Source organism: Staurois parvus, unplaced genomic scaffold (genome assembly GCF_062004578.1).
Source record: "Staurois parvus isolate SC_StPar_1 unplaced genomic scaffold, SC_StPar_1.0 ptg000209l, whole genome shotgun sequence".
NCBI lineage: Eukaryota > Metazoa > Chordata > Amphibia > Anura > Ranidae > Staurois > Staurois parvus.
In genome coordinates, this window is record NW_028318005.1 from 9,236,384 (window position 1) to 9,264,145 (window position 27,762).

The following is a 27,762-nucleotide window of genomic DNA, read 5'->3' on the forward strand; positions in this document are numbered from 1 at the left end:
GTAGAATACAACAAGAATGTTTTTTGGTTTCTTTTTTTAGGCCTTGTTCACACCATACATGCAGAACTGATGGAAACTGATGCTGCGCAGATTTCACTTGTGGAGATATCAGTTTGCATGCGAGCATCAATGAGTTTTATACACGTTGCAGATTCCCAAGCAGAAAAAAAAAAAATCTGCACGTGATACTAGTGTTGTGGTGTGAACAGGGCACAGAGAAGAATTGATTTCATTGTGCCCTGCAGAACACGTGCAGAAAAACTGATGTCTCTGCACCATGTGAACAAGTGCCTTACTCTGCCACAAAGACATTCAAATAAGGCAAATCATCAGTATCAGAGCCTCGCTGTACAACATGCTTGATGGATTACAAAATCTGTGGTAAGACGGTCATATGCACATGGCTATTGGTGGAGTGCACATCAGCAGTCCAAAAGTGCACAAATGTGGCATTTCGCAGACTAATGTTCAGCACAAAGCTTTTGTGTGAAAGTGAGCTTTATCCATCCAGAAAGAATAGCTCCTGTCAAGCAGGTTGATGGCAGACGATAAGTCAACCATGCCAGACCATATGAGCGCAATCTTTACACCCAAGTGAACGGTTATCACTTCATATTGCACCTAATTACAGTAATTCCATTATCAAACAAATACACAAGTGACAAAAGGCACTTTTTTTTGTTATTTTATTAGGAATAATTCTTAGTGGGGTATGAAGAAAAACATCAAATTTGTTCAGATCGAGGAATTTAAAAAGAAAAAAAAAAATTGCATCATGAAGATATGTTCACCAATAAACAATAAAATATTTGCAGAACTATGATACAATGGGCAAAAAAACAGTAAAGCTGAAAAAGCAACATAAAAAATATCCTAACGTGAGACAATCTGCTGAGATATAAAACAAGCGGAGGCCCTTTGCTGTAAGAGTGGCTCAAGGCTACTTCATGCTGCCAGCAAAGGGGTTATTGCATGCATGCTTAGACCAGCCACGGTCAATTCCCCTCTCACCAAAACTCATTCCAAGGGGAGAGAAAAAAAAAGGGGGCCTGACTTTCAGACTTTGTAAAAAAAAAAAAAAAAAAAAAAAAGGAATCGGTGTAGGTAGTTTGATAGTGTTTTTGTGTTCCCCACTGGCATCAGCAAAATTATATATATTTAAAAGAAATAACAAAAATCTCCTTTCTGTGTAGATGAGAAATAAATAGTTATGGAATGCTACGTTTTAGTTCAGCAGAATGTCTACGGAATGACACACAGGAGTCAAACTAGCAGTTCAGGGACTCTTCTTCAAAACATGGTTTAAGCAAGCGTCCGCAAAGTGTGCAATAAGTAACAGCTCTACTTGACACAGGAGAACTGCGACAGACTTGGAAATGACATTTTATGTGTTTGTTTCGAGGGGGAAAAAAAAGATTACCAAAAAAAGCATTCAATTCTATAGCATCACAATAATTATGTCCAGGCATGGGGGATGGGGTGGGGGAGGAGTAAAACCAGAAACCACTTTCACATAAGGGGGGATTTATTATTTTCTGCTTTAAGTCTAGCCACATTGCTCTGAAAGCAACATGAAAACTCAGTAAATAAATGGCAACAAAAGAAATCTGGAGACTTTAGAGTTTGCTGCCCATTCCATTTCTTTAAACCATTTTTAGAACTAGTTTGGATGTTACGAGCCTAGACAACTCCTATACACTGTGTCCTTGGTGGAAGGCAAGTCCTCATTAACGCTTGGAAAGCTCATTAGATAGCCAGTCCAGTCCTTCATAGAGACCCGTGCCCTGAGTTGCACATGTTGCTTGCACGTACCACTGGAAAATGAAAAGTAATCAGTTATAAAGGGCCTGCTAATAAACACTTAAACAAAGCTATCGAATTAGCAGCAACACAACACATTTAAAGTGCACTTCTGAAAACATATTTGCCATCTTTAGGCTACGTTCACACAAGCCTTGTGTGCAGGCGGCAGAGAAGCGTTTGGGAAGCGTTTTTACCGCTTCCCAAACGCCTCTGCCAGTTCTGCACATTACAGCACATGGCGCTGTTCTAACGGGAGCGTTTGCGTCGCGTCGCGGCAAAACGGACGCCTCTGGACGAGTCAGGAGGCTTTGAAGCCTCCTATTCTCGTCTATGGTGCCGCTCCGCAAACGCCCGGCCGGCGTTTGCGGTGCGGTTGCGACGCGGTTGCGGGGCGTTTGCGGAGCGGTAACACCACTCAAACTGCATTATAGGCGTTTGTGGGGCGTTATTAACGCTCGGCAAACACCTAGCAACCGCCGCTAAACCGCGCATGCGGCGTTTGCGGAGCGTTTGCCGAGCGTTAAAAAACGCTCCGCAAACGCCGGACCAACGCTTGCCAAACGCTATAGGGGCGTTTGGCAAACGTTGGCAAAACAGCCTAGTGTGAACGAGCCCTAATAGTTAAGGACACCAAGCAAGCTTGCAAATATTGAGTTTTGGATTCACAACCAAGCTTGGAAAAAAAAAAAGTCCACTTTTAAGTGGTTATAAAGGCTCAAGGTTTTTTTTTTTGTTTTTTTAACACCTTCATACATTCTATGCATGTATGAAAAAAAGAAAAAAAAAAAAAAAGTAAAGCTTACCTGACTGAGCCCTATCGTGATCCAGGGTTGTGTACAGAAGTCTCGGATCTACTAGGTCTCTCCCTCCTCACAGACAGCAGCAAAAGCCATTGGGTCCCGCTATTGTCAATCACAGCCAATGGGGCTGAGCCACACTGTATGTAAATGGACAGAGCAAATGCATGGGTGCCCCCATAGGAAGCTGCCTTGGGGGCACCTGGCAGAAGGGAGTGGTCAGGAGTGCCAGCAGTGGACCCAAGAAGAGGATCAGGGCTGGTCTGTGTAAAACCATTGCACAGAGCAAAGTATGATAAATTTGTCAAAAAAAAATTAAAAATCTTGCCTTTAAGACCCTTTCAAACTGATGCGCTTTTCATGCATTCCCACTGACTTACAATAGAAGGTGCACTTTTCAAAGCACAGCACAACTGCAGTGTGAACAGTTACATAGGATTGAATAGGGAATAGTTTTCAAGTGCTTTTTTCGCCCTGGAAAAGCACACCAGTGTGCAACAGGCCTTAAGGTGGGAAAGCACCGCCCTTTTTATTTCAAGAATCAAACCAAAGGCTTCCAGTCCACACCTATAAATCAAAGTTAAAGGATAAGTTCACCTTTGAAAACATGTTCCATTTTTAGGGTGGAACATTTCAATGCTGCAACCACTGCCGGATCTCCCTCTCCCTGACAGCAGTACAGGGAGAAGATCCCCATGCAAGCTGTCACTTTTTAAAACACAGCGCGGCCGTGCGGGGCTCCACCCAATTGGCCACATCATTCATTCACAGAGACCTGTGAATGAATGAACTAAGTCCCGGACAGCCTTAGCGGCTGTTGGCTTGTAGCTCTTATTGAACTATCATGGCACTGTGGAGCACCGTGGTAGTTCGATTCTTCCTGTTTATCTGCTTGCCCATACATCTCATTCGGGCAAGCAGATATTCTGACAGGTCTGCAGCAGACCAGCATGGCACCAGTGATCTGCTGATCGCTGGTGCAATGCTTTACAGGCCCCTGCAACAAAAATAAATGCACATATCTACCTGCAAAAAAAGGTGCATTTATTTTTTGTCAAAAGGCAAACTTTCCCATTAATTATGCTTTACCTGCCTTTGGCTTTTCCAACACACTTAGGGACTGAAGCAGACTGGTCAAAATTTTCTCTTTACTCTCCTTGGTGTGTGCCTAAAATTTGTGCAGTAGTGTGGAATTGTGTTGCAGTATGAAAAAGCTGCATTTCAAGACTACATTAACACCCAGTCCTCTTGTCTGCATGGGGTGTTCATCTGCAGCATGCTCTGATGGAATTGGGCATGTAACCTGCCCAGCAACACCCACTCCAAGTCTACATTTACCAAGTTACTTCTCTGTGCAGAATATACAGAACTTTGCATGCTACAGCTATGTGCTGTAGAAAAAGTAAGATGTGCAAACTAATCAGCACTTTTATCATAAGGCCCACCCCTGCTATTCACAAAACCACAATAACATGTAGTCCCAGAGCAGTGTTGAATGTTACAGATCAGTACAAGCTTAGAGGCCAGCATTAATCCAGGAAGTCAGGAGTGTATTTTGACACTGCCCCAATTTCTTTCAATTTCTAGTAGTTAAATACAAGTAAATTGTTTTTCAATGAGCCAGGAACACGCATAGGGAAGCAATACTCACAATCCTGTTACGGAGTGTCTGAAGTGTCAGCTTGTCAGTCATCTCACTGATGGCCATGGCATTGGGCAAATCTTGTTTGTTTGCAAACACCAACAACACTGCCTCTCTCAGCTCGTCTTCCGAAAGCTAAAATGAAGGTGAAAACTGTTATATTCAAGAACTCTAAGTTGCATATTTATAAGAACTGTCCCATTGGGTTCTGCATTTGGAACAGTCTGAAAGGATTAAAGGTTTCTTTGACATTGTGGGAATCAGGACAATAATATATATATTTAACTAGATACACCTATAGCACATATAGGTCCATGTCTTTGGGAGGTAAACAAGACGACACCACCACTGCCAGGTTATCAGCTTATTCCCAGAGTAAAAAATGATTGAAAGACAAAAAAAAAAAAAAAGGCAATTGTCTAGATCAGGGGTGGGCAAACTGCGGCTCTCCAGCTGTTGCAGGACTACAAGTTCCATCATGCATCTGCAAGTCATAGCTGTAACTGTCAGTTTTGTAATGTTGCAATGCCTCATGGGAAATGTAGTTCCACAACAGCTGGAGAGCCGCAGTTTGCCTACCCCTGGTCTAGATCTAACCAGGAACAACTTGACCTGACAAAAATGACAATTATTATTGTTTTGCGAGTACCTTTAGGAATCGTTCTCATGTATGTAAGCCCTTGCAAAAAAACAAGAGGGAAAAAAAAAAAAGAAAAAAAAAAAAAAGGACGATGGGTTTTTTTAGGGTTAAAACACCTGTTTTAACCCTAAAAAGGCTGAACCCTGATACTGCAACTATGCATGTGTTTACAAGGAGGTCCAACACTTAATGTAACAGTTTATTTTTGTGTACAGCTCTGAGCAGCTGCACATCTTTTTTTTAGATGAGCTGTTGAGGAGCAGTAAAACTGCAACTCATCCACCTGCTTTTTCCATCCCCTGGTTGCCCATGTGAACGAGCCCTTATTAGGCAATTGTGGGAAGGAACGGAGAGTCAAAAATGCTACCATACCCAAGTACCATGTTCAGGAATTTACCAACAATACTGATATGGGCGATTTAAATTTTACTGAATACCAACCAGAATCATAAGTTCCAAAGAAAAGCTCTTCCAGCCAAGCATAACAATGCTTTTCCATTGACAATTATGCTGCAAGTGGCTGAGCACACTATTTCAATAGTTTGTGATCCAATAGCAGCGATGTTATTAGAACACAAGGAAAACACGCACTGCTCCATAGATATAGCTTACCATTTTCAGTAACTCTTCCGATGCTTCCTGGATTCGCTCTCTGTCATTACTATCTACAACAAAAATGAGGCCCTAGAAAGAAAAACACATTTCTGATAAGCTGTAATACGAACATATTGCTCAACATTCCAGTAATACCAAGTGGCCTACATAATACTGTAAGCACAGAATGTATCCACAGCCAGCACTGCTTGTCATGAGCAGATTTTATGGGGGCTAAACAAGCGATGACAATGGGATTGGGATGCAGGTATCATCCAGAATTCTGGAAAGTCCTATCCACTTATAACACTTGGCATAATACCTCAGAAACAAAGTGATCATTTTAAGGCAAGCATGTCATACTGGTTGGGCTGAAGGGGTAACTCCTAATCCTTTCTTGTGGCCCACTTTTATGCTGAACAAAGTTCCAGGTGTTTAATGGAGTCATTATTGGCTACATTTCATGTACATTTTGCAGTTCAGAAAATGTTTTCTTGCACAAAGCTTCCTCAACAATTAGCCTTTAAAAGGTACAGCTCTGTTTTTGATACTTTGACTTGCACAAGTACTACTCTGATGCAGTACCCTACTTCAGTGATACATCAATGCATTAAAAAAAAATGTGTGTGTGGTCAAGGCTTGTCTAGATGGTTTTGGATAGTTTTAAGAAAGTCTAGTTTGCTGTACCAAATAGCACTTAATTTATGTTAGGAAAAAGGAGAGCTGCATGGCATTCACAGAGTATAGGCATAGGTTATTCAAAGCTACAAAACAGATATAGATATTGTTCATCTAACTTCAATAAAAGATACCTGTGTATTCTGGAAGTAATGCCTCCATAGGGGTCGGATTTTATCCTGACCACCAACATCCCAGACAGTGAAACAGATATTTTTGTATTCTACCGTTTCCACATTGAAACCTAAAAATAAGGAAAAAAAAAAAAAAGAAGGATTTAAAAGTGCACTTTAGAAAAATCAGGCCTACATAACACATTGGTTGCAATGCATAGCTGCACCAGTTGTGATGTATTCCCCTCAATCAGCTTCTTTCATTTTCAACACTTAACTGAACAGAATGAGGATAGAAGCTGATTGGTTGCCATGCACAGCTGATTCTGACTGCTAAAAACGTTCTCACCTCCCATTATGTTGTTGGAAAACCATAAGCTATCTATACATATTCTATAGAGCCTGATGCAAAACCTGCGACCCGAGGGCCACATGCAGCTCTTTGGTGTTTGCAATGCAACCCACAGGCCCCAGCAGTCAGTTGGAGCACTTATTTGTAAAGGGATCTTCATTAACCACAAATTCTACCAGTAACATGTCCCTAGTCTCGGACTGTCACGTACAGCATGACTTGTACGCCAAGCACTCCTGTAGTGCAGTTTCTAGCCATTTACTCTACAAGTCTGTAAGTCTTCTGTAGCCTTACATATAACATTACATGTGGCCCTTTGGAGACATCAGTTGTGTTTGAGCTCTCACAGATTTTAATTTGACAGCTGCTGCTATAGAGATTAGATCAGGGTGACCAAGTAACCTGTAGGATATAAATGCTGGGGTATGTTCCTAAAACGCAGCTGAAGAAGCAGTTTAGATGTGCAGTACAACGTTTTTACCATTACAGAACAAGTCCCGGTGGATGTGACCAACTTCTATAAATCCCACCTGCTGTGAGGTTACTGTGAGCAATAAGTAGCAATGAACCCAATATGGATCAGAAGCTTCCATTCACTGCCACTGAACACAGCGGTTATCCATAGAAACAGTCAGTAAAATGTACTCACCAATCGTTGGGATGGTTGTGACAATCTCTCCGAGCTTCAGCTTGTACAGAATTGTTGTTTTACCAGCGGCATCAAGACCGACTGCAAGGAGAACAAATTGCCATTAAGTTTGGTTCTTGGGACACCAATAAAATCCAACATGGCAGTGTTTACCTGAAGCAACAACTATGCTTTAATGCTATTATAGAAGATAAACCGGAGGGGTCATTACAGGGGCCAATTAGATTCCGGCGTAACAGTGATAGCCAACCCTTAAATAATTACTACATGGAAACACCAATTTACTTTGCTTTTTGCAAATTAGCCCTACAACAAAACATTCAAAAAAGGTACCACAGCAAACACCTTTTACCAAAAAGGCTGGAAGACAGAAGTCATACCAGACATTTATTGTGCATGCCCTAGACTCCTAATAGGAGAGTACAGCAACATTCTACTCATTTATACTGAATCCTGTCCTCATAAGGAGGGCATTAAAGCGACTTAGGGCAGAGCTGGAGAAATCCCAGGCACCAGGTTACCATGGAGACTAGAAATTGCATCCTGGAGCCTGGGCTTGTGTCATCTCATTCACTCTCCAGAGGTGTCTCCTCCCAGCACACTCAGGCCATCCTCGGTGCTCAATCATCAGCTGTTAGCATGCATGCTGAGTGCTGCCTAGTCTCAGCATAGGGAGGGCTGAAGATCTTGGCCTGGACCTGAGGTGGGGCTTCCTCAGCCTCACAGTGTGTGAAGGGCACCAGGAGAGCGGCAATCATCTTCACTGGTTGCTGGATGGAGCCCAGAGCTTGTCTATCGAGGCCTTGTACCGGGGGAGGAGGAAGAGGATCAGGGGAGCATCAGTGCTGCCATCATGGCTCAGGAGACAGTGGAGCTGGGACGTGGAGATGCAATGGTAGCCTGTGGAGGTCCAAAAGTGCCCCCCCATATTAACGGACTCAGGTGAGGCTGTGGGTGTAGGTGTATGTGTGTGTTGGGGGGGGGGGGGGGGTTTGGGGCTGGTGCCGTGCATTGTATGAAGCATCAGAAATCAGGTGACCGTGGATGATGCGTTCAGGATGGAGACAACCCGTGGATTTCCAGCTGTGACGCTGCAGCACTCAGTATTGTACCTGCTGGTGGGACATGCTAGTATATGTAGTTCTTCAAAGCCTGGCATGTTGAATAACGTCTAATGTGGGGATGGGCATTGTCTGACTGTCCGTTTCAACACCCCCCCGAGCTCTTTGGCATTGAAAATAAGCTTAATATATTAAAGTGGAACTTAACTTAAAAGAGAAAGTTCTGCTCATGCCTTTCTCTGACAGGTACCTGTTGCCCACTTCCGCAATTCCTGCCTGGCCAAGAATTATGCTAATTTGGCCTCCCCAGTCTCCTGAGATACGTCACAGGACCCAGGAGGCTGCGGGATCCATCAAAGTACAATGCAATCTTGCACATATGCAGTGGGAAGCCCGTTGTGAAACAGCAGGAAGTCACAGTCAGCTCCCACAGCAAAGCTAGGGGTGCCGTAGATCTGAAACATAGCAAGTATCGGCTCCAGTGAAGAAAGCGATGGACTCCTGGGCTTGCGTCAGTATTTGTAGCTAATGACTTAAAGTGGAAGGAAAGTCAAAACTTAAAGTAAGCTTAATCCCCCTCCCACCCCCATGCCAAGCCTATTCTACCTACCATCTGAAAGGAAAGATGTCTATACTTGCCCAATGCGAGGACGCTCCAGTCCAGTCACATGTTCAGGTTCCAGCACCGACTTCAGTGCAGAAGAGAGACAGCTGACAACAGACGCTTCATTGTAATCCTATAGGTAATGTCACCGTCCAGGCTCTGCAGACTTTGTCGGCATGCTCTTCTCTTTACTGAAGCCACCACTGCAGCGATCATGTGACTGAACTGGGCAAGTATACATAGCTTTCCTTTCATAGGGTAGATGAATATGCTGTGGGAGCAGGATTAAACTTAGTTCGGTTTTAAATTGGCTCCACTTTGTTTTTAAACCGGACCAAAGTTCCTCTTTATTAATCTATGAAAAAATAAATAAATACAAATCGCACTAGTAAACGTTGCTACGAACTTACTCTGCATGAACTGCAATGGAGGAAAAAAAAATAAATCTTAAAAGATTAATTATCAGAGGTGTGTAAAAAAAGGTCCATGTCAGAATAGCCAAAACAGGTTGGGCCAGTTCACCCTATGAACCAGTTTACAGTCAACAGATTTTTATTTAAAATGTATCCATCCAACATACTTGAGGCTGGAATCAACACTGGCCATGATCTTTTTTTCAGTGCACCAGGATGTTTGAGACAAGGCAAATGCAGTCCAGATGCGTTTCAGCATGAACGTTTTTGATGCATTCCATTCTCCCCCCTTTTCTGCAAAGATTCCTGGTTTTTTTAGCTGTAATGCGTTCATGTGTTTAATGTGTTTTGCTGCATTCCAGTGCAGTTATTTGCAGAGAAAATGCTGCATGTTTTACGTTTGTTGACTGTACTGGAACAAGAGTGTGAACTTTGCCAATGGAATCCATATAAACTACGGTCAGTGCTTTTTTTTCCTGCATCAGAAATGCAGACTGCATGTGGTGTGAACTGGCCCAATGAACTTTAAAAATGTGAGTACACCCATTTCTACAGAGGAAATATTGCAGGTTTTATGTTACATACATATACCTTCTGAAGTTTTGCGTGGTTCCATTCATTCCAAACTGCACCCTAACGCACAAGTACTGTAGGTACTAGACTCCAATCTATCCTTCCAGCCTCATGTCCAGTCGCTGGCAAATTCATGCAGGCTCCACCTTCACAACATCTCCAAAATACGTTCGTTCCTAACCCCAGACACTACTAAACAACTCATTCACTCCCTTATCTCACGACTCGACTACTGCAACTCCCTCCTCACCGGCCTACCTCATCACAGACTATCCCCGCTTCAGTCTATCCTGAACTCAGTGGGCAGACTCATCCACCTTACCAACCGCTCCATATCCGCCACCCCCCTCTGTCATTCCCTCCATTGGCTTCTGATTGCCCAAAACATAAAATTCAAACTACTGACACTGACCTACAAAGCCATTCATAATACTGCCCCAAACTACCTCACCGACCTAATATCCAAATACCACCCAAAACGTACTCTTCGATCCTCACAAGACCTCCTACTCTCCAGTTCCCTGGTCTCCTCCTCCCATGCCCGACTCCAGGTCTTGCCCCATCCTCTGGAACTCACTACCCCAATCCATCAGACTGTCATCTACCCTCCTCACCTTTAGGCGCACCCTAAAAACCCATCTCTTCAGGGAAGCCTACCCCGCCCTCACCTAACAGCCGATCTCCTCCACTCCTCCTACCACTCCATCCCACACTTCCTCCTGTACCACTATCCCCTCCCTCCTAGATTGTAAGCTCCAAGGAGCAGGGCCCTTGAACCCCTCGTGTATTGTTTTGTTCCTGTATTGTCTCATGTACTGTCCCCCACTATAATGTACAGCGCTGAGCAAACTTTTTGGCGCTATATAAATCCTATATGATAATAATAATAATAATAATAATAATAATAATGTGCTGACAGGCCTGTGCTGCATTGCACATTCCAAAATTTGTTTTGCTCCAATTTTTGCTATGTGATGCACTGGCAGCTCAATGGATTAGGTTGTCTACGCATGCGTGACAAAAATCTCAACACTGAAATGATTTCTGACATGGCGTGGTGACACCTACTGGTGACAGAACAATCATCCGCACCCTGCGCTACAATCCACTGGAGGATTAACAACATGAGTCTATGCAACACGCAGCCAAAATTCACCATTACAAAAATGCAAACAGGAGTGTGAGGAATAAAATACTAAGACTGGCCATAGATGATTTTTTTTCCAATCTGAAAAAAAAACACAAAAAAAAGGATTCCTGCCTTCACACAAGCAAAAAGCAAAGTGAATCTGCCCGTCTGGGTCAGAGTTCTAACAGCAGGCACTTTCCACTGTCAGAATACACTGATTGAATACAAGTTCTCCAGCAGACTCGATAGACCTCTTGAGTTGGAATGAGTATAAATGGATTCAAATTCATGGGGTCCCTGCTGAACTGGAGAAATTTAGATCTATGACCAAATTTAGTGCCCTGTGTCACACTGTGCCAGTGTGTTAGAATCAGCCACCGTACAAACAAGGTTTTGTTTTACTATTTTCACATGCAGCTTAGCACAAAGTATGACATGAAATGTCAGGAGAGATGCAAACAAATTATGGATCAAGGCACTTAGCTAGCTGGGTATTATTACAAAGACACCCTTAAACATAAGAGTAAATATCAGCAACCTTTGGTTTTTCACTGCTATTGAAAAACTACCTATAACTTAAAGCCGTATTAAACCCAAAAGCAAACATTTCATTGCAGCTTACCAACCCTTAGAAGGGAAGGCTGCAATAGTTTTCTTTTTTGGGCTATTTTCATGTTGGCAGTTAGTCTGGTTTTCAAAAGAACCGTCTTGCAATTCTAGCAGTTACAGGGCTGAGACAAACCATTTAGCACTGACAGGGGTGCCTTCAATGATCAGCTTTTATTCATGTAAAACCTTTATCCCAAAAGGAACTAAACTGTTTGCTGTAACTGCATAAAAAAGTGTTAGCTGGAGTTTGGTTTCAGTTTGTTAGTGTATTTAAATTTGTTGTACATCTAACTCTCCCCTCCAGCGGACAATGGATGAAGGAACACAGGCGAGCACCTTTTGGACAGCAGCAGAGTGAAGGCACTCTAATACAGGTGTGTTACTGGCCAGATCACCACATGAAAATGGAAGGGGGGAGGAAAAAAAAAAAAAAAAAAAAAACCTTAAAAAAAAAAAAACAACGAAAAAAAACAAAAAAAAAAAACAAACGAATGCTGTCACCAAATCTAATGATTGATAAACTGCAATATATTACATTTTTGGTATTGGATTTAGTACCGCTTTGCGAGTGCACATCTGATTTTCAGCCTGTTGTAGAGTTGTCATCCCATTCAAATGCGTGGGCAATCTTAAAACAAGGTCCATATAACATTAAAGTAGATCTGAATGCTCAAGGTTTTTTGCTTTCATGCATTCTATGCATGAAGGTAAATAACATACCGATCCAGCGTTGTCCACAACAGCCTCGGTCACTCCTGATTGGCTGAGGCAACAGCTGGAGCAATTGGTTCCTGCTGCTGTCAATAACAGCCAGTGAGCCAAATGAGAGGCAGGGGGTGGGGCCGAGTTGTGGCTCTGTGTGTGAACGGATACGCAAAAGAACTGGATCGACAGCATGCCTGCTCGGGTGCCCCCATAGCAAGCCACTTGCTGTGGGGGCACCCGACAGGTGGGAGGGGCCAGGAGCACCGGCAGGGGATCCGAGCTGCTCTGTGCAAAACCACTGCACACAGCAGGCAAGTATGACATGTTATTTATAAACAAACAAAACACATTTTTGTAAGCTCCTAGAAGCTAGTGTTATCCTATGTGTCCATAAACAGTATTTAAAGCTACTAGTGTTAATTCAAGCTTCAGCGTTTAGGAGCAGAAAAAATAAAAGTTGAAAGTTCCTAAAAGCTTTTTTTCCTACATATACTGTAAATACGCTAACGCTCATAAAAAGTGCTATTTTCAGCACTTTAGCTAAAAAGAAAACACTAGTGTGCTTGCAGCCTAAAACACACCACAACCGGGTCGGCTTGGTGTGAGTGGCCCCTTCCTCTGATCAATACCAGCCAACTGAAACAAGCGCCTGCAAGTCATTAAACTCATTATGAACGATTGTTCCAAGTAAATAACTCCTAAAAATCAAAGATGACTGATCTGGGGCTTGCACTTTTTAATCCTAAATGCAGTCAAAATCACAACAGAGGAGGATCTTCACAAACAGAAGAGGAATCAGCACAAGGGACACATTCTACTGCCCAAGTTACAGGCAAGTCCCTTTTGCTGATTTTGACTTCAGTATGGCTTTAATCGAAAGTCAGTAACAGCAGCCCTCATTTCTCTTCTGACACATTTCCTTTATAGAATGGTAGTTTATTTCCTTCTGCAATAAATCCAACCACTACCCCCAAGCATACATTCCACCTGTGAAATTTCCATGAAAAAAACTGTCTCACTATGAAGCCAATTATTTTGTAATCTGTAATTGAAACAGGATCCAGGGATTGGTGTTCATTCTTGATCTTTGCGGCCATGATATTCAACATGCTGTGAATCGTGTTTAAACACAGTGTGATTGGTGCAGAATTTGTGTATAGAAATCCTGACAAGGTTATTTGGGGTCGTTCACATTGGTATAACTGCTCTATCCAAAGTGTGACTTATCACTTTATTTGCCTTTATTTGTACTATTTGCGAACATGTTTGTAAAAATCTGTTTTCCAACCACATCTGAAAAATTCCCTTACAGAAAAGGAAGACAGAACAAATTTGTTGATATACAATCCACAGTACATCATCTCCCACATGAAACTAGTCAGCCGTTTAACCAGCTCCACCCCCCCCCCCCCTTCTCAAAGGAGCATAGCAATTCCTACATGTCTGATATGAGTTTATTGGTCAATAACTGCCTATACTTAGAGATACTAAACCAATTTTTTTTTTTCATTTTAGTTCAGGAAAGACAGGCTTGCTTGAAATGCTGCAACCTGCAGCACTGATCGAGCATAAGTTTTCCAACAGACTGGTTGAGAAGAGGTCAATCAGTAGATGGACTTCTGTTCAACCGTAGCGCTCATGGATTTCACGCATACATATCATTTGCGTACAGTGTTGCATGACTGAGAAATTGCCAGTTAAAGTAGAACAATGCCAAATAGCAAAAAAATGCCCTGGTCATGAAGGGAGTAAAACCTTCTGGAGGTCAAGTTGTTAATTTGGCCAGTCCCTGCTGAACCAGCTGAATTTCAATCCATGTATGGCCAAATAATTCACAGCAGCTTAAAAGGATTTTATCAAGAGAATGGGGGAGGCTACTATTGCTGATCTCTCCTTTGAGAATGGTAGTTCTTGCTGTCATGCCAATTCTTGGACCCCAGCTCTGTGGAGCCACTGACCTAGCACAAGACAAGGAATTCTGACATTTGTTATGTCCTGGATCGGATTTAAACGTACTTCAGTTACCGCCCAGCAACTAGCATTTTCTTCAAGAGGCCAGCAATGACAGCCCCCATAAAAAAAAAAAAAGAAAGGAAAAAACACCTTGCAAAACCAACAAAAGCCACTTGACTGTCCCCCAGCGCTGAGCAAACGTTTTGGCAATATTTATATAAAATCTATTTTTTTTTATTTTTTATTAAAAACAAAGCAGGGCAGAACTCTAAAACCAATAGTGTTCATAGCCAGCAACATCCACATACATTTCATAAGTATCGGTTTACCCACAGAATCTTCAATAAGGCAAAAGGTTCCTTCAGTGGAGATAAAACTTTCATAATGGGGCCTGTACCATCATGCAACAGCCCTCCACATTCCTGGAATACCAGTGTCACTTAGCTGGTAGGAGAGCTAGGTACAAACACACTAGGAGTGCAGTACAAAAAAGGAGTGAACACAGAAAACCAGAACTTTCTGCAGATCCTGAAATATTCAAGTCACCACCCTGCATACTAGGATTTCAATCAAAGATTTTCTCTTGCTGCTCAGCATATCGTCACAAGAATCTTCAAGGTTAACGACTTCTTTGAAAGTAATATTGCAAGAAAATAGAATTAGGACAAAACTAGAAAGCCAGATCTGATTTAGGCTAAGTTTACACTTACAGTTGGAAGGTTGGTAAAAACACACTGTTGAGCTAAATTTTTCCTGATCCTCCAACTGCTCTGCACTGTAATCTTCAGATATCAGTACCACCCAATGATCACAACCCATTCAGGTGAAAACAGCCAGCCCCCTGTAACTGCAATGGATATGGTGCCGTTGACTTTTAGGAGGTTAAAACAGGCAGTGAGGATGCAACATAAACGTCTCCTAACCATCTGTAAGCCTCTGAAAAGTGATCCACTGCATATCAGTCATCCGAGCCCCTAGACAATAACCATTATTGATCGTAATGCCCAATATAATTACAAACAGGATTGAGCATGACATGATTACTAGAAGGGCTCATTCACAAGAATGCACAGTCCTGTGCAGCAAGAAAAGTTTTTTACACCAGCACTTAGCAGGCAGCCCATATAAAGTGGATGAGCTCAGGATATGAAAATTAAATTCCAGGCAATGTCCATGGAAGTTGTAAACCACTGTTGTAGACACCAGTACTGCAGTGATCTCCACTAGCTTCCAGATCCTGTGCTGAGCAATTGGCCTGATGTCTTGTAAATACAGGTCAGCCACACAGCACTGGCACCATTCACAGAATGCCTTGCATTTTCTGAAAGAATGCAAAGTGTTCTCTTCGATTGGACAAAGTGGAGAGTGAGATAGCACCCATGCCAAGAGGCTGACCTCCTATGTTCATAATGCATGATGCTGGCCACTCAGCACAGGACCCAGAAGCAAGTGGAGAACTGTACCTACTTCAGGGATTTCGAGTTTGCAAAGACATTTTCAGGGTGACCATGTAAAATTACAACTGCAATGTAAACAAAAAAAAAAACAAACAATATGAAAGAGGCAATACATAAATCAATGTTTTCTAAACTAGAGTTTTGTGTCACTTTGAGGGCAGATAAACTGGAGGAAGACGCTAAAAATGTATATTAGGTCCTACAGTGCACTGCATCAGTAACTGTCAAATGCAAACCCATTCAGGCAAGCATATCTGCCCACATGACTATTCTTGCAGAAAAGGAATGTAAAATACTTACTTTTCCCACTGCTTGAAATCATTCTCCAAAATCTGCTGAGAAACCAGCACTTCCAGGGGTGCCAATCACCTGGTTTCCCTACTGTACTCAATGGTTCGTCCATGTTCCTCCTATCAACCTCCAAGTCACTACAGGACACAGGGATAGACCGAGAATTGCCCGTCAATGTGGGCAGCAGGAGAGGCAAGTACTTCCTTCTATACATGGCGTTTTGTGGCCATTTTGTTTTCTGACCAAGTCACAGTTTATAGAACTACTGGTATAGCCTGACTTGTCTTTAGACATGGCCGTAATTACGGCAATTAATCCATAACCCCTGGTTCACATAAGCAGCTGTGCGGGCCACAATTTGCATGGGCATGAGAGCCCAGTAATTTGAATGGACTCGAGTGCCCCGTGAGCCCATTCATTTGAATGGACTCGCATGGCCCGTGACATGCAGGGAAGAAGCCATTGCACATCTTCTGAAACCACTTTGCACACCATTGGTCACTACGTAGTGACATAGTGTATCACTGTTATAATCACTTCATTTATTGATGTGTAAACACCTCATCACTGGGGCCACCCATTTATTAAGGTGCTATATTTTATGGTGTATATGTGCAAATAGTCTTGATAAGAATGACACGTTTCATATGATATCACTAAGTCACTTTGTTATATATTGTGCTTTGCTATTTTATGGTTTATGATCTTATTGGTTTGTTTTTATTCAGGCATTGGGATTTGTTTTACCCTCATCACCACACATCTGCACTTTGTTCCATCAGCCTTTATGAACAACAAATTCATAGGAAAGGCTGCTGAATTTATCCTGGACACAACCTGTAATGCTAACAATCACAAGACAATGATTACAGGATTTCAGTCTATGAGCATCACCTGGCACCTGCAGGGTCTGTGTACTTAATTTAACAAAAACACCCCCTCCCTCCTCTCCACTGCTTGACACCATATGCTGTGATGTGCTTCTGTAATATATGACAGCCCTGTGTTAATTGATGAGCTTTTAGCAAGCAGCTGTCATGACAGGGAATAGGACTCCATCAGAAGCATTGTGTCACGTGAAGGACTAGGAGAACAAATTTCAGAATTGTCAGTAGGACACCTGCGTGTCCTACTTGGCTATAGATGAAAATACGTTCCTCATAAAAGAGCAGAACAGAGGTTGCTCTACTCCTCACTCAATATCAAGAAACCTTTGAAATCACTACGCTTTTGGTATAGATGACAAATGCAATCCGCAACAATAAAAAAGGTAAAAAATTAAAAAAGTTGGAGCATTAAAATGAAATGCAGCACACTATGTCAAAACGCCAATTTATTTTCCCCACAACAGTGTTACCCTTTAAAGAATAAGTTCACCTTTAGGCTCAGTTCACACTAGATTTGTCAGCCGGCATCAGACAGGTGTTTGGGAAGAGTTTTTAACGCTTCTCAAACGCCTATGAAAATTCTGCACATGGCAGCACACAGTGCTGTTCACACTGAAGCAAAACTGACGCCTCGTGTAGAGTCAGGAGTTGAAGCCTCCCATTCAAGTCTATGGCACCGCTCCGCAAACACCTAGCAGGCATTTGCGGTACGGTTGCGAGGCGGTTGTGGAGTGTTAATACCATTTAACGTCATTATAGGCTTTTGTGGTGCGTATTAACGCTTGGCAAACGCCTATCAACCGCCTCAAAACTACGCATGAGGCGTTTGGGGAGCATTTGAGGAGCGTCAAAAACGCTTCCCAAACACCTAACGCCTGTCAAACGCTATAGGGGCATTTGGCAAGAGTTAGAAATAAAGTCAAGTGTGAACGAGCCCTTAGGAGCACGTAACAACCATTTTTAGGGTGTAACATGCTCCTACACACCCCCCGACCTCTCTGACAGCGGATCTTCTCCCTGCACCAGCTCTCACAATTTGAAAAGACTGTGGCCGTGCAGGACTCCGCTCACAGGGATGTGTCATTCATTCACAGTTTTCTATGAATGAGTAGGCTACTTGTACCGTCAGGCATTGCAGCCAACGGTTTGTAGTTCTCAAACTGAGGACACTGGTGAACGCTCTCGTAGTTAGTTGATTCTCCCTGCCATCCAGTGAGGTATAGGCAGAAAGCTTATTGAGAGTCTGCAGGATCCAGGCATTGCACCAGCGATCTGCTGATCGCTGGTGCAAGGTTTTACAACATGCAATGTAAACAAAATTATAAAATGCACATTGTTTACCTGCAAAAAGATGTGCCTTTTACATTATTGTATCCAAAAGATGCACTTAGCCTTTAAAGCAGTAGTAAAGTCTATAAAAAAAAATAAAAAATTCATAAAATAGTCCCCTGCTTGTTGAGGTCATAATGTGCTAGCATGCATTACATACTAGCACACTATGACACTTACCTGTAAAACAGATCCCATCAACGGCACATTGTCACCACTGTCAGAGCTTCCATCTTCATCTGGTCTTCCTTCTGGGTTTGCGTGCTGCCGCCATTTGATTGGCCAGCACACTTGATTGTACTGTTCATTAACACAGTGCACATGTGCTGGTGATGTCACCAGCTACAAATGTGAATATCTCCTAAATGGTGCACGTTTAGGAGATAAATCACTGTACCTACAGATAAGCCTTCTTGTAGGCACACATGAAAAAGCAGACTTTATTACAGCTTTAATAAAAAGAAAAAAAAAACAAAAAAAAACAAAGCCTAACCTAATTTCTCCGACACTGGTATTCTGCCTTGTGTGTACGGGATTGCGCTGCAACAATAAGAGTAGGAAATATTCTGATAAAGAATATAAAGTGGAGTGCGTTCCTCAAGGGGACAGACCGGTGGCAAAAAGTATGCAAGTGTGTAGGTTGATCTTGTTCTGGTGCTAGGCTACTACCTCTCCAATCATGACAAATTGTTCAAAGACTTTCGGATGTGTAATGAGAAGTCAGTACATGATCTCCAAAGCAGTCAGTACATTTAGAATGAAGAATTTTTATAGTGAGGGGGTAATTTACCATTTTATTCTTGGATCCCTTATTTAACAGCTTGTAGGTAGGGCCCAAAAGTACGTTGGCACAACATTTCACTCCTGGGTACCACTAACAGGCGATTGCCCTAATTTCTGTGTTAGTGCAAGTCCCCACTCCCATAGGGAGCAATTAAAGTGCACTATTCAATGCCACGTGTCTAGTAGATTTTCAAAGCTTTACTTCAGAAACTGTAGTGCAGACAAGTTCACACAATTCCAGCAACAGTTGATAATACCTTCACCAGGGCAGGCGTACATCATCCTGTCCTACAACTAGCAAGGGAATACCTCTTACCTCAAGTGCTATAGAACTGTGAACTCCAGACCTGGACTCCTCTCTAGCCCACATCTCCACACAATTGCCCTCTTGCTTAGATACACTTATAACAGAGCGCCACTTAGTGGCCAAACTGGGAATTGCACTCTTAGTGTTACACCCCACCTTGAACCTGGAAACTCAATGTGTTAGTTACCTGGAAAGGTAACGAACACACAAAACATATCTGCAGAACATAACTTCCATCAATGGTGATTATTAGGGATGCGCCATTGATGCACTGCATTAGTATGCATCATATGATTATACTGACAGCCGGCACTGCCGCGATAATTATTATACAGGATTTATATACCGCCAACAGTTTGCTCAGCGCTTTACAATATAAAGGAAGACAATACAGCAACAATACAAGAGGATTAGGTGGGCCCTGCTCCTTGGCGCTTACAATCTAAGAGGAAGGGGCTAGTGGTACAAAAGGTAATAACTGTGGGGGATGGACTGCTAGGAAGAATTGAAGATTCTGTTAGCTGCAGGCAGGATAGGCTTCCCTTAAGAGACAGGTTTTCAGAGATCGCCTAAAAGTGGGTAGAGTAGGTGATAGTCTGATAGAATGGAGAATGGGGTAGAGAGTTCCAGAGGATGGGGGGAAGCTCTGGAGAAGTCCTGGAGATGAGCATGGGAGGAGGAGACAAGGGAGCTAGAGAGCAAGAAGTCATGGGAGGAGCGGAGAGGACGGTTTGGGTGATATTTGGAGACAAGATTGGTGATGTAATTTGGGGCAAAGATTATAAATGGTTTTATATGTTACGGTTTTGAATTTTATTAGTTGGGCAATGGGAAGCCAGTGGAGGGATTCGCAGAGAGGAATGGCAGATATGGAACGGTTAGTAAGGTGGATGAGTCTTGCAGCAGCAATAATGATAGACTGAAGAGGGGATAGCCTGCGATGAGGTAGGCCAATGAGGGAGTTACAATAGTCAAGACGAGAGATAACAAAGGAGTGAATAAGTTGCTTAGTAGTTTCAGAGGTTAAGAACGGGCGTATCTTGGAGATGTTGTGGAGGTGAGGTCTACAAGATTTGGACAGCAATTGGATTTGGGGCTGAATGGACAGATGGGAGTCTAGGATTACACCTAGTACCCTGGCATGAGGGGAGGGACTGATGGTTGTGTTATTGATCTTGATGGAGAAGTCAGGGGAGAGGGCACGGGCTGGAGGGAATAGTATGAGCTCAGTTTTAGAAAGATTAAGTTTGAGGAAGTGGAGTGACATCCATGCCGATAGGTCACTTAGTAGGTTAAGAATGCGAGAGGAGACTGAAGGGGTGAGGTGAGGAGTAGAAGGATAGATGTGTGCCATCAGCATAGAGATGATACTTGAAGCCATGGGAGTTTATCAAGTGACCAAGGGAGGAGGTATAGATGGAGAAAAGAAAGGTTCCAAGGACAGAACCTCAAGGGACCCCTACAGAAAGAGGAAGTGGAGAGGAGGAGACAGAGTTATAAGTAACGCTGAAGAAGCGCTGTGATAAGCAGGAGGAGAACCAAGAAAGAGCAGAGTCTCGGAGGCCAAGAGAGTGGAGTTTTTTTTTTTTGAGGAGGAGAGCATGGTCAACAGTATCAAAAGCTGCAGAGAGGTCAAGTAGTAAGAGTATGGAGTAATGGCCATTGGTTTTAGCAGTTAGAAGATTAGTGAGTTTTAGCAGGGCAGTTTCAGTGGAGTGTAGTGAGCGAAAGCCAGACTGTAAATGTTTAAGAAGGTTGTCAGTGTTAGGAGCTCAGGCGATTGTAGAATAAGCGTTCTAAGAGTTTAGAGGTGAACGGGAGCAGGGAGATGGGTCTTAAGTGGTTCAGGTTGGTGGGGTTCAGCAAGGGTTTTTTTTAAGTATGGGAGTGATGTGTGCATGCTTCAGAGGTGCGGGGAGGCACAGTTAGAGAGGGAGAGATTGAAGATGTGAGTGAGGGAGCATAGGACAGAAGAAGAGGGTGACTGCAGTAGTTGAGAAGGGACAGCATCCAGGGGGCACATGGTGAGACGGGCTTCTGAGAAAACTTTAGTGACCTCTTCAGTAGTAGTAAGGTCAAAAGAGGAAAGTGTTGACAGAGGTTTAGTACAAGGTATGCTAAGTGGGATAGATGTCTGCAGTGGAAATGCCCCTATGAACTGCATTAATCTTGTTTTTTAAATGATTTGCAATCTCATAAGCAGTGAGTGAGGTACTGGGTGGAGGTGGAGAAAGTAGAGAATTAAAAGTAGAAAAGCGACAAGGACTGGATGACAATGTATTAATAAGAGTGACAAAGTAGGCTTGTATTGCAGCATGGAGGGAGGAATTGTATGTTAAGAAAGCAGATTTATATAGGGTGAAGGCTTGCTGAGATTTGGTTTTACACCACAATCGCTCCAGTGCATGAATATGTCTCTTAAGATTTCTGGTGTCATCAGTCTGCCACGGTTGTAATGGTAGGGCCCGATACTTCGTGTAGTTAGAGGAGCAAGCGAATCTAGTTTGGATGAAAGCTAACTGTTGTAGACAGCAGTGGCCAGGTCAGGGGAGAGATTCTGTCATAGTGGCAGGGAGTGCTAGGTTCACCTTTAGGAACATGTTACATCTGGTTTAAGGATGGGTCGTGTCATTCGCTCACAGAATTCAGTGAACTGAAAACTAAAAGTACAGATAGCCTTTTCGGCTTTTGCCTTGTAGTTCTCAATGAACTACCACGGTGCTGTTGAGCACTGGGGTAGTTAATGGATTCTTCCTTCCAGTGTGTATCTGCTTGTCTGTACGAGGTACAAACACACAGATACACTGACAAGCCTGCAGGAGTCTGCTGCGTAAATTGACATAACGACAAATTAATTAGTTGCTATGTTCTCACACGGTGCCTGGTGTACCCAAAAACAGCTCCAGCCTTCAACACCTGCCTCCCCACCAGAAATTGTAATATCTGCATGTTGGACAAAAACCCAAATATTTCCTCCCCCTTCGCAAACTGACAACTGTCAGCTCAAAACAATGACATCGAGAGAGATGGGCACAGATATCACAACGCAGGCAAGCCACAGGAACATACTGGTTTTAATGGGTTAATTTTCCTTCTATCAGCAAATATATAGTCTGTTCTATATTTTTGTCTTAATATTCAAATCAAACTAACCCATACATGTCTCCATGCGTTTTGTTGACAAATCTCTTTAAACTCCCAAAGCATTTCTTGCCACAGCCATCTTGCGTAAAGGCAGATGATTCAAGTAGCATTTACTTCCTGGAATCCATCTGCCCTTCACCCAGGCATGCAGGCAGGAGGGTGTGCTTAGCTGAGAAAATTCCTCCTCCGGAACGAAAAAAAAAAAAAAAAAAAAGCACATGAAGACTCCTGGGATGTATGACATTTTGGTCTAGGTCAGAAACCCAGAAGCAACTGAAGAAATTTAAAAAATAGTTTAAAATATATAGTACACCTTCCTATCCATTTACTAATGCTAGTAGCATAAAGAACATAGTTCATGTTGGTTGAGACACTTTAAAATTAACCCCGTTTTCAATACATACATTATTTTTGACTCTATGACATCACTATGTTCTTAACTTCTCTACGCAATTACAGGCAGATCATGGTTGATGAGATGGCAGGGTGCTGCCAGAAAACATCACTGCCCCCTCTGCCTCAGTACTCAAGAGCCCTCAATCCAGATCCAAGCAGTGGACTGGATCTTGGGAGAAGTTATACAAAAATCTAAATACCTTGAGGGGTGGTAGAGTGGGCATTCCTAGGCAGGCGGCATTCACATGCAGACTGTCCTAGGCAACACCCACATCCATGACTCAAGAAACTAAAATACAGTGAATGAATTGAAAAGGGACAGGCCAGGGACAGTCAGGCTGGGGAGGAAATGACTAGATGATGCTGGACATTCTTTAGACAAAAAATTAAGCAGGCTCACTCTGACATGCTGCAGCTTCTAATGCACACTGGGAAAAAAATATCATGGTGTGCAGTAAAATAAAAGTAAGCAATACGAGAACAAGAGAGGAGCCTGTAAAACTGTGCAAGAATGAGGGGAAGGATGGAGTTCAGCAATCTATACAGTCATGTGCAGGCTGCATAGTGCTGGACCCTATTTCTGGGCGAGATTGCTCCAGGCCTATCCTGTAAACATTTAGATCTCATAATACACAGCTGCACAGATCAGGGATGTTGAATTCCTATCACCTGATGCCTGGGACTTGTAGGTCCGGGCACCGGGTAGGTAGTTTTTTTTTTTACGTTTAGCCCTGCTGCTGCTCACCTGTCAGGTAGAAGCATTTGGGCAGTAGCACGAATGCTTCCACACAGTGCCAGCCCCCCCCCTCCCCTCCCCTCCAGTGAGTACCTCCCCCCCGCCCTAGGTTCCTTGTCAGAGGGTAATGGTTAAGAATAAGCAGATTTAAAAAAAAAAAAAAAAAAAAAAAAAAAAAAAAAGTATTATCTTTCACACTCCAGGAAGTAATCCAAGTTCCTGTTGTAAAGATGGTTCAAGCCTTTCTCCAGATGTACATAAAATCGGCAGCAGTTTGCACACAATACTAACCCCTCAGCCATCATACCATATGACTGCAAATATCCTGCTTCCTGTCATCACAGAGCAGACTTTTTTTTTAAATTTGACCAAATGCTGCAAAAATGCAAAACATCCCATAGTTTTACACTGTACATCACATTTGCACAGTAAAAAGAAAACAAATGGTAAAAAGTGATCCTATTTAGATCGATGGTATTCCTCCTTCCACATCACAATGGAGTCCCGGAACAGGAAGATGAACAGATCATTCAGGCAGCCTTGTTTAAACACACATTGAGGAAGCACAGAACAAGACTGGATCGTCCCGTTCTCACACAGTCTGGCACGCTGGATGTCTGATGTGTCACATTCTTGTATAACAAAAGGGGCGGATGAGCTGGGAACCTGCTGCTCAGACTGGAAGTGATGTGGATATCCGAGTGGGTGTGGGACAAGTTCGACAAGCAACGTTGGGAGAAAATCCTAGTGTGCCCGATCAGCTGACATTCACAGAACGATAATATCTGAGCTAAACACGACTCCAGGCCTCACAGGTCTATGACAACATGGGATCTGCATCAACACTCAGCCAGGAGAAGAGAACATAATCAGTCTAAGTCTAACTACACAGTAACATTTCTCTAGCCCAGCCTAAGGACTGAGTGAGTGAAATGAGTAGCAGAAGCCAGCCAAGGATGGTATTCTGACAACCAGTACCCACAGCTATCTGAATACCCAAATGGTGACTTCATCTAATTGGCGGATTTCCATCCAGCCTCTTCAATATAAATGAATTGAAATGTTGACTTGAGCTGGCTGGTGCCCAAATTAACACACCCAAAAGCCAAGCCACCTACCCACCCATGACAGCCTTAAAGCAGAACTTCACTCAAAGTGAAGTTCCATTGGTTTGCACCCTACCCCTTGCCTGTAACTTAATTACAAGGTTTTATTTTTTTCATCCACACCCGCTCCCACTATCCTTACCTAGGCAAGAAAGGCATCCTGTGCTGACAAAGCACATGCGCAACAGGGAGCAGCCAGATGTGGTTTCTCAGAAAACCAGAGCTGTCTCCCACAGTCAAAATGGTGGCAGCGAGTACCTGCAGTGATAATTAGAACCAGCTGTGGGAAAACCGCACTGGACTCCAGGCACTGGTAAATACCTGATTTTTAAACATTAGATGCTTCAATATTTGTAGCTGCTGACTTATAAAAAACAAACAGAAGTTCCTCTAACATTGTGCTGCTGACATTAATTCAATGAAGCTTCCACATGTGAAAAATCTGGGTTCTCTCATATAAAAGGCAATATCAATATACATCACTGAAAACTGAACAGCCATGGCAGCCGCCTTTCAACTCCCAAGCTAAAACCATCTTACAGGCTTGCTAACACTGTCCACATGCTAAATGCTCAGTTTTAGCGTGCAGACAGTGGTTAATTTTCAGCTTCAGTGAACCACCATGAGGGGGCAGTGTGATGGGCATTTCAGCCCATCACACTAGTTTACCTTTTTTTTGCCAACTTTATTGGAAGAGCGCAAAATTACATTTCAGTCATGTCTCTGCACAGCAGCATGGTGCATTGCAGTGAAAATGGAGCACATATAGAATAATTCTTATCTATATGACCTAATAGTGACTGTCATTATGAGGAGCAGCAAACTACGGGGTTCGTTTACCAAAACTGGAGTGCAAAATCTGGTGCAGCTCTGCACAGAAACCAATCAGCTTCCAGGCTTTGTCAAAGCTTGATTGAACAAGCTGAAGTTAGAAGCTGATTGGCTACCGTGCACAGCTGCACCAGATTGCACACTCCAGCTTTTGTAAATCTCCCTCTATATGGGAACAAGCCCTCACACAACACCAATGTATTGGAGCACCTGGAGGATAAATCACTTGTCACTGGGGTAACAGCACCAACGTTGTCACAAAGACACGGACATTACATCAGTAGTTTTGTTGAAATCAATAAAAAGAGTAGAAATCTCCTTCATCGCAGCCTGTGTGGGTGATGGCGCCACTGAGCAGGCCAATATCTTCACCTACTTTGTCCTAATGAGAATAGTAGGATGTCTGACTCTTAACGAGTGGAAATCACACCTGTGCTCACCTTCTAACCCTACAACAAACATCTAGAGGACCGACTACAGACCCCACTAAAAACTCACTGGCCCACCTATCACATTTCCTTTTCAGTTCTCTGAGATAATTGAGCAAGCAATCCGATTGGTCACAATGGCTCCTCTGTATCTCAAGCTTTCATTGGTTAGCGCCGTAGTTTACGGAACAAAATAAAGGAAAGTGCACCTGTCTTGTGTCCCTGACATACGTGTTCTAACAGTGCAAGGGGGATGCCTTTTCAGGGTTTTGTCTGATGCATTTTGTCAAAGCACCTTTCTCAGTATGAGGTCATTTTTAAATAAAGTTTTATTGAAGATTGCTCACAAGGTCGGGTCCTCTAATACTGCATCCAAGTTTTAACATATCAGATAGGGTCACCCTTCCCACAGATATATGGAATCTAGAAGACGAGGTCCCCATCTGATGATGATGTGTCTGGATGAGGTCACCTATCTGACATCTAGGAAACTTACCCAGAAATAGGAGACATGGCGTTCACACAGCAGGATGAGGATCCATATGTACATAGCAGTCAGTGATATGCAGGAAAATGAGATTTATAGATGTGTCCCCGGACAGAAATAAGGATCCTAATCATATAAATAGAACTCCCCACCAAATGTAGGTGTGAGAAAGTGTGTGGCCCCCCTCCATGCAGACGTTTATGAGCGAGTGTGAGTGCGCCCCCCTCCATGTATGGACGAGTGTGCGCGCGCCCCCCTCCATGTATGGACGAGTGTGCGCGCGCCCCCCTCCATGTATGGACGAGTGTGCGCGCGCCCCCCTCCATGTATGGACGAGTGTGCGCGCGCCCCCCTCCATGTATGGACGAGTATGAACAAGTGTGTGCCCCCACTCTATGTAGATGTGTTTGTGTGTGCCCCCCTCCAAGTAGACGTGTGTGTGCCCCCCTCCATGTAGACGTGTGTGTGCCCCCCTCCATGTAGACGTGTGTGTGTGCCCCCCCTCCATGTAGACGTGTGCCCCCCTCCATGTAGATGTGGGGGTCTGTGCGCCCCCTTTCCCCCGTCCCTCAGCTGGGTGTCAGCACTGTGCACAGGCCCCGACCACTCACCCATCAGAATTCGCATCTGTTTCTTGCCGAAGAGCCGGGAGAAGAGGGAGGAGATGGTGAGGCCCATGCTGGCGGCTCGGTGCTGTCAGTCCGCTCTGTGCTGTGCTCTGAGCCCGGCGGATACTCGTCTCTCTGCCACGTCACGCTCAGCCCCGGCAGCGCTTCCAACGCGGACCAAATGACGTCACGAGCGCCACATCCCGAGCTGCACCGGAAGTGGGGGAAGGGAGGGGCGCGGTCTGTTCCACGTGACGCCTGGGTCACCCCGTGGGCGTTGCAAATAGATTTGGGCGCTCTACTGCTCGGCACGAAGAAGGCGGGGCGTTCGGAGTGTGACGTTATCAGGACTACCTGTGCTCCGCACTACACAGGAAGACGCGTCTTGTCTTCCTTTCACAGAAACAAGTTCAAAGCCACATTATTGCAACTCTGTAACTGGTCACAGATCATTAACCACTGCAGTACCGGGACAGTTCTGCGCTTCTCTTGTACATGTAGAATTGGTTTGCTAGAAAATGACTTACAACCGGCACTTGTTTTATATATATATATATCAAAAAATTAAACTTTTTTTTATCAGAGTCTAGCATGAAGTCAAACTCCTGGCATCTGGTCAGTTAAGTAGCAGAGAGGGGATTGATCATTTTTACCTGC

The 27,762-nt window shown here is 43.5% G+C and overlaps 1 protein-coding gene across 1 annotated transcript; it reads right to left on the minus strand.

Moving 5' to 3' along the window:
• Positions 1–669: 669 nt before the first annotated feature.
• Positions 670–27,331, minus strand: ARF4 (ARF GTPase 4). The gene is made up of 6 exons (XM_089678747.1): positions 27,109–27,331; positions 7,269–7,349; positions 6,289–6,398; positions 5,495–5,566; positions 4,252–4,377; positions 670–1,814 (listed from the first exon to the last, which is right to left on the minus strand). The coding sequence occupies exons 1-6, from the start codon at positions 27,173–27,175 to the stop codon at positions 1,728–1,730; spliced, it is 543 nt and encodes a 180-aa protein (XP_089534873.1). The 5' UTR covers positions 27,176–27,331; the 3' UTR covers positions 670–1,727.
• Between the last annotated feature and the right edge of the window lie 431 nt (positions 27,332–27,762).

Coding starts and splice junctions, on each gene's coding strand:
- ARF4 (XM_089678747.1), bottom strand. CDS start 27,175: ATGGGCCTCACCATCTCCTCCCTCTTCTCCCGGCTCTTCGGCAAGAAA. Junction 4,378..5,494: donor CGGAAGAGTTACTGAAAATG/GTAAGCTATATC, acceptor CCTTCATTTTAG/CTTTCGGAAGACGAGCTGAG. Junction 1,815..4,251: donor AGACACTCCGTAACAGGATT/GTGAGTATTGCT, acceptor TTCATTTTCCAG/TGGTACGTGCAAGCAACATG.